The 8,011-nt window shown below is 36.9% G+C and overlaps 1 protein-coding gene across 1 annotated transcript in view; it reads left to right on the forward strand.

Annotated features, from left to right (window-relative positions):
* The window catches only part of LOC101571068 (cytochrome P450 3A5-like), a 34,753-nt gene extending 28,443 nt beyond the window's left edge, over positions 1–6,310 (forward strand). The window contains exons 12-13 of the mRNA XM_012513351.2: positions 1,061–1,223; positions 5,548–6,310. Of these exons, the coding sequence (XP_012368805.1) occupies positions 1,061–1,223; positions 5,548–5,631 (247 nt within the window). The 3' untranslated portion in view covers positions 5,632–6,310. The remainder of the gene's footprint in view (positions 1–1,060; positions 1,224–5,547) is intronic.
* The last annotated feature ends 1,701 nt before the right edge of the window (positions 6,311–8,011 follow it).

The raw sequence follows: 8,011 nt of genomic DNA on the forward strand, positions 1-8,011 counted from the left end.
ATAGATATATATAATGTGGTGGGCATTACTTGAAACTCACTTAAGTGAGATATATATCACATTCTGTAGAATACTTGTTCTGTGCCTCCATGGGTCCTCCTCTGGCCCCAATAACAGTATACCTATGCTTCCCTCCTACACACCACCATACTGTTGCCCTTACTTTTTTTCTGTTTGTAGATATGACTCATAAATATTAGAGAATGTTGTCTAAAGCAAAAGAACTTTTTTTCATAAGAACTACTTTAAATGCATATAGACTTAATGGTCTTATCACTTTTCTTATATCATATTTTTATTATAGTTGAATAATAATTAGTCAAATATCAATAAGAGAAAGGTTCAAATATTCAGTAAGTGTGTTTCAGTGTAGGAGGTAGACAAGGAAATGAATGGTGACAATTTGATAGAGAATAGCGCTGGTTATATAGCTCAGTGGCACAGTGTCTGCCTGGTAAGTATGCACAAGGTCTTCAGTTCTATTTCCAGTGCACTCAAAAAAATTCACAGAAAATCATCTGTGATCTTATAAATGATCTGAAATTAATAATTTTATGCACAGTTAAATTATTTGGGAAAAATGAAAATTGTGAGGGTAGAAAAAGAGCAAAGGAAAAAAAAGGGAAATTTACAACTTCTATAGTGAAAGAGATTTTCTCCTTATTCCCCAGTAAGCAGGTGACCAACTTAATTTTCAGTAAAGTCAGGAATGCGGTTTTCTATCAGTTACTCTAATCCTACCTGTTTTAGAGAAGCCAGCAGTTTTAATGTTTAACAATGTATTTTAATTTAATAATGTTTAACAATGTATTTTCTTTGAATTACCACTGACTTCCCTCATCTCAGGAAAATAGGATGATTACAGAACACAGTGGGAGTGGAAAGTAACTTGAATGTTTAATTCTCACAGTGAAATAAATACAGCAGGATCTCAATAAACAGACCACAAAACTACACTGTAAAATCCTAGCTCGGAGGCTCTGTGTGAGGCCCCCCCCAGACATGAAGCTCTGGTGGTTTTAATGTTTAATTCACTTGTTTTCATTTATTGTGATAACAGATTCAGTAAGAAGAACAAGGAAAACACTGAGCCTTATGCATTCCTGCCCTTTGGAATTGGGCCCAGGAACTGCATTGGCATGAGGTTTGCACTTATGAACATGAAAATTGCTATCACCAGAATCCTGCAGCATTTCTCCTTACAACCTTGTAAAGAAACACAGGTGAGCCTGAATATTTTGTATGTAATGTCTTTTAAGAAGGGTTAAAAAAAGATGTTTATATAGAAAATATATCTTCCCATAATTTGTTCAAAGTGCAGAAAAGATCTACTTGGATCCAAGTAACATGTTTCCATTCATGAGCTATAAATCAGCACATCTAAAGCACAACAACAAAAATAATCATATGGCCCTCATGCTGATAGACATGGCATGATTATGTGTGCTCTTTGATTTGAATGAATTTTAGAATTCAGCTCACACCAGGTAGAGACTGAATGTGTTCTCCAGAATCATCAGGAGAAATGATCACCTCATCATGATGTGTGAGTAGTGCTGTGTTCTGGCAGAACATACAAAAGCTTCCTTGTACCAGTGGTTTTTACCAATGGGCTGTGCACTGGAGTCACTGACAACTTTCTGATGCATTTAAAACAGATAACTGCACCAGGATCTTCTCAGATATTTAAAGTTATTTCACAAAGAGAATGGACTGAAAATCTCTCCATTGGCTCTCATGTTGTTCCCAGTTTGAGAGTGACTACTTTATTCTTTTTACTTAATTTTTTTTGAGAGTAGAATATTTTATTGGGAAAGAAAGCTTCTGTCTCAGAGAAGACAGAAGGGGGACCCGAGCGGGTTGACCCTTTTACTTAATTTTATTGAGAAACAAATAGCAGTGAGATAGTTTCAAAACAAATTAGTAGAAAAAATAATTAGTATGACAGTTTCAATAATCAGTACATTGCATATTTTATCTTAGGTACTGGATATTCACAGTACAAGATGCACACATGATATTCAGTCCAAATACTATTAGTACAAATTTTTCTTCTCATTGAATTAAGAGAAAGTAGCTGTATATCTATCTTACCTGTTTTGTATATACAAATACAAAATAGTCATTCATTTGTATCCCTTTTTTTGTTTGGTTTTGTCAGAGATGGGTATTCCCTTACAAAATTAAATATTGTAGGTGTGTGAATTCAGCAAAATAATCCAATATAGTCCAGTAGTTCATAACAGTTGTGGATTATCCATAGAATTGGGGATGTCAGAAGTTGTTGACTTGAGACTTTTACAAGTCAGTATATTAATATGGCTTTACATTTTTATACTTTTCTGCTGGATGGTTAAGACCAAGATAAAGCAAGAAATATATAATGAAAAATGTAACTATTGCATCTGACAAGGTCAATCAAGTCCCCTCAGGATTTACCCTGAAACCCTGTGCCACAGTTTGTAGATGTTTTGTCAGTGTCAGCCATGTGGATGAGTCACAGCCATTGCTTGACCAATTTGCTTTCTGTGAAAGCCTAAGGAGGAAAAAAAAAGAAAGAAAGAAAGCCTGTGAGAATATTTTCTCTCCATGTGACTCTCCTAAGGCAAACCCTACCTCATCGATCAGTTTCCTCTGTAGCCCCATAATCTCCTTGATCAGCAAATTTGGGACACAACTGAGTTACAGGACATTGTGGTACAGGTTCGCCTATGTCCTGAGTCCTCACTGACCTTGAAAGGCTAGGGCCAAAATGTTGGCTGTCTTTCAGTCCTTCTTTTTTTCTAATTTTTGGTCTGCAATCTTAAGTTGTTAACCCTCCAGAAGAGAAGCTTAATGATATTATTACCCTATAACACAAGCAATTGAACTGAACCTCACTATCTGTCTGAATATTAAACATCTGAGACATAACATGGGACAGGTACTTTCCATCAAGTATTGATATGCTAAACTTTAAATCCCTACAGAATGTGAAGAAAAAAATAGGAATAAACAATTACATACTTTTACACAGAAATTTAGAAATCTAAGCATATGCAGCATTATAGCAGGACAGTTTTATGACTTTTTTTTTCTTGTCTCTTGTTTTCATTTATTACCCTTTTTTAAACAAATATTTACTTGAGAGATAGTATGGCAATAGTTGGTAGGACGCAGAGAGCAAATTGGTCAGGCAATGGCTATGACTCATCCACGTGGCTGACACTGACAAAGGATCTACAAACTGCGGTACAGAGTTTCAGAATAAATCCTGAGATTTGACTGACCTTATCAGATACAAAAGTTACATTTCTTGTTATATAGGTCTTGCTTTATTTTGGTCCTAATCATCTAGCAGAAAAGTGTATAAATGAGGTATAAAAAGTGAAGCCATACTAATATGTTGAGCTGTAAAAGGCTCAAGTCAACAATTTCTGATATTGCTAGTCTTGTGGAAGACCTACTACAATTATGGACTACTGGACTATATTGGAATATTTTGCTAATTTCATGCACCTACAATATTTAGATGACAATGGGATACCCTTCTCTAAAAAAACTAAACAAAAATGGGGGATATAAATGAATAACCATTTTGTATCTGTATACTCAAAATAGGATAGATATACAGATGTATTCTCTTAATTCAATGAATAAAGAGATTTGTTCTAATAGTGTTTGTAAACAGGATGTCATGTCTGCATCTTGTACAATGAATAACCACTAAGACAACAATATGAAATGTATTAATTATTGAAACTGTGCTAGTAATCAGATTTGAAACCTTCTCATTGCTATTTATTTCTCAATAAAATTATTTTTAGAAAAAGAAGTGTTTTTCATCAAGTATTGATATGTTGAACCTTTCACTGACCTTGTCAGACCAAAAAGCTACAACTCTTGTTGCACAGGTCCTGCTTTACCTTGGTCTTAACCATCCAGTAGAAAAGTATGAAGATGAAATATAGGAAGTAAAGCCATGTTGTTATGTTGAGCTGTGGGGGACTCAGGTCAATAATTTCTGACATTGCCAGTTAAACAGAAAACCCAATTATATTATGGGCTTCTGTACTCTTTTAGAATATTTTGCTGAGTTTACACACCTATAATATTCAACAACAGAACTTAAAAAAATTGGGGTAAAACTATGAATGTCCATTTTGTATCTGTGTATTCAAAGTGGTTGGGATAGATACATAGTTGCATTCTCTTAATGAATAGAATGATTTTTTCTAATGGTGTTTGTAAGTAGGATCACAAGTCTGCATCTTGTACAGCAATTAACCACTGAGAAGAATGTATGCAGTGTATTATTTGTTGAAACTGTACTTTCGATTTGATTTGAAACTGTCTCATTGCTATATGTTTATCAATAAAACTTTGAAAAGAAAAAAGAAAAAGAAGTGATTGATGGTTTTTTGAAATTATTAGCAAAATTTTTCAGCTATTTTACTTATCACCCTTCACAAATGACATTTATGCACCTTTGTATATCTGTCCGTTATGTTTTTGTGTTTGTGCATATATCTTTTTGTTGTCCTGCCTCTGGGGAAAATACACACATGGCATTTGAAATTTTGCAATAAGGTTGTACATTTAGAGAAGTATTTGAAATGTCTTCTCTGCAGAACTAAAAGAAAAAATGTCTTTGTTTCATATGAAGCAATGTTTAGTAAATACATAGTACTCCTGAATTTATGTCATTCTCTCAGGAGGCTTTCTGTGGGGGATAGGAGGCAGATAGAAGTGCTTATCATTTTTGTTGTGTCTTTCTAGTAGCTTTTTTACTTTGTACATATTTTCTCTGTGTGTACAAAGCAGAGTCTTACTCTCTAAAAAGAGCATATTTGGGACACCTGAGATGGGTAAATCTTCCCTCATAAGCTACCAGTACCTGTAAACTGGAGTTTGCTTAAGCTATACTCATTCCTCCTGTAATATCATCTGAAGAGTATTTGGTTGCATGCTCTACACTGGTGAACTAATGATGGAGAGAGAATGAGGAGTATGGCTCAGACATATCACTATAGGACTCGAAAACCTCCCATTTGCCTGCCTCTTAGAAGTCAAGGGAGAGATGGAAGGATTTAAAGACATAATTCTCACTAAAAATCCCTTATCCAACAATAAAGGAATGGGTTCAATTATGATGAATGCCAAGAGTCTTTAGAGGGGTCTCATATAGCTGAAAGGTACAATATCAATGCAGGATTATTTGGCAAGTTTTTTAAAATCACAAAAGGAACTTTTGTGTCCTTAAAAAAGTTTCCCCTAATCTGTAAGTATCTAGCTTGATTTTTATACTTTGACATTTACAGCAAGGAAAATAAAGACAGCGTAATAAATTTTGTCTTATGCCCTGGAGAGAATGGATGTTCATTAAGCTCTAAGTGAATATTTAGATGAAAGCTTTCGCTATCCCTTTTGGATTCAGCTTAGAAAATAATTGATTCAAGATATATGATGCTAAAATACTTTTTATGCTTTAAGCTTACTGTTATTTGTGTATTCATGCTTTTCTTCACTGATTTTTGGAGTCATTGGCCACTTCTTTTACTCTCACAGATTCCCCTGAAACTAAGCAGAAAAAATATTCTTCAACCAGAAAAATCCATCGTTCTGAAGGTTGTATCAAGAAATGGAACCTAAAGCAGAGCCACAATTTCCCTCAGGACTGTGGCTATGTTCTTGAACCTGCTGTATTCCAGAATACTGTGTTAAGTTCTTTTGGGAAAAAAAAACTCAGCAAAAAATTAATCAATCCACATCCTTCGAATGAATAGTTTAGTACATTCATGGAGCTTGTTCAGTGTCATATATTATCTGCTGTATTATATAAAGAAAATGACTGAGTCAATGTCAGATAGGTAGATTCAGCTTCTCTGATTATCATGGGACCACTTTCATTCACCTTAGTTTATAGTGCTGATTAAAGTAAACATTTCTTCATAATTTATCAAAAAAATCTAATGATAATGGAATCATGATAACTCTATCACATTTATATAAAATATTTTATAATGCAGTCACTGGTTATGTGGGCCTGCTGTTAATTACATTTGGATTACTAGGAAATGTGTGATTTAACAAATTTTGTGCTTATTGCTTGCAAAGTGTATTCATAGTTTATTTTGTTTTGAAATACATTTTTTGTGAAACTCGATGAAAAACGTATATTTTTCTTTGTTTTCATTTACTACTCTTTGTCTTTATGCTCCTGGATGTTCAGGAAAATGTTTTCATTGCCTTTTCACATTCCTTCCAAGCCCAATACCTCAATGGAATAAACAATGAAATAAAAATGGCTGTTCAGTTCATCTGAAAAGAAGTCTAAATCAAGTTCACGTGATATTCTTTCTTCCTTCCTTCCTTTCTTTCTTTCCTGCTACCCTACCTTACTAAGTTAAGTCCTAAAATCATTAGACATGTGAAAGAAAGCAGGCCTCACACCAGGGTAGGGGACAGAGTCATGGTTTCTGCAAGTCAGACCAAGTAGAACAAAGAAGCTGACTCTGTAAGGGGCAGCCTGAGTTGGGTGTGAGGGCCCAAAAAAATGTGGGAAACATATATATCATGGTGTGTCACAGCACCAAGAGTATTCCCTGATAGAGTGTAAATATCCTAGGTGTGGGGAGGAATGCATGTCTGAGACAACACGGGTGGAAGATGGCTGTATAAACAAATCTTATCCAAAATTAATTATACCAAGGATTGGAGATGCTTATTTTTCTCACTGATTGGCTAATGAAGTCACTGATTCATAGAGTGAGGTAACTATGATGAACCCTTTGAAGCCCAGACTTGAATGGATTATTCCAGCATAAGCTCATACTTTGCTAGATATATGGCACATAGCTCTGTGTGTGTGTGTGTGTGTGTGTGTGTGTGGTGTGTGTACATGTGTGTATGTGTGCAAGTAGATATGAAAATATATTCTTCACATATTTCTAGTACAAAATTAATATGGCATTCCAGAAGTGATGATGATATTTAGTTCCCAGATCTTCATACATGAATACAATTTTCCATTATACAGAGTAACTTCAGACCCAGTCCAAGCCAAGGTCCAGTGAGTGTGCGGAGAGCTTCCTGCTATCCTGTGCCTGTGGGACCAGTCTGAGCCCAGGCTCAGTGTGGGCCGGACCCTCTCCCACCTCCTTGGGCCGCCCCCAACAACTCCCCAGTACCTACCCCACCCCGCCAGCCAAGTAGGAATTTCTGCCCAGTTCCAGGAAGCCCCAGACCCAGTCCTAGCCCAGTTCCAGTAAGTGTGCACAGAGCTTCCTGCTATCCTGCAAAGGCCAGAACAATCCCAGCCCAGGCACAGAGTGGGCCGGATGCTCTCCCACCCACTTGGTCCGTCCCTCACCACTCTGAAGTACCTCCCCCATCCCGCCCACAGAATAGGAATTTCTGCCCTTCCCGGAAGCCCCAGACGCAGTCCTAGCCCAGGTCCAGTGAGTGTGTGGGAGAGCTTCCTCTTCCCCCTACTTCACCTGGCCCCCTCCAGGCACAGCTCAGTCCTGGAATACATGCTTGGGGTGTAAACCTGCAGCTGCAATCCCTGCAGAGTGTAGAGGATAGATCCAACCAGCTAGTCCAGGAGCAGAACATCTTGCCACAGGGGCACAACAGGTTCAACCTCAAGGGCAGCAGCGGGAAGGAGCTGAGCACAGCAGCTAGACCCAAGCCAGACGCAGCTGGATAACTCCAAACTTTGGAGAGCTGAACCTGAACTTCAGTACGTGCAAAGGTTATAACTACAGCAAAGATCTACAGCAAAGGTCAGAAAACAGTGCTACATAAAAAGACGGGAAGGAACAAAATGAAAACTCAGAACCCAAGCCCACCCGTAACAAGTGCAGAGGTCACTAACACAGAACAAATTGGAAATCAGACAGCTGAAGGCAATGAATCAACGGCTTCTGAAATAAAGAAACAGCTGCAGAAAGATGTACAAGACCTCAGATTGGAAATGAAAAAAGAAATACCTGAATTAATAACATTTGCATTAAAGAATCAAATGCAG

This window comes from Octodon degus, unplaced genomic scaffold (assembly GCF_000260255.1).
Source record: "Octodon degus isolate 3935 unplaced genomic scaffold, OctDeg1.0 scaffold00479, whole genome shotgun sequence".
Classification (NCBI taxonomy): domain Eukaryota; kingdom Metazoa; phylum Chordata; class Mammalia; order Rodentia; family Octodontidae; genus Octodon; species Octodon degus.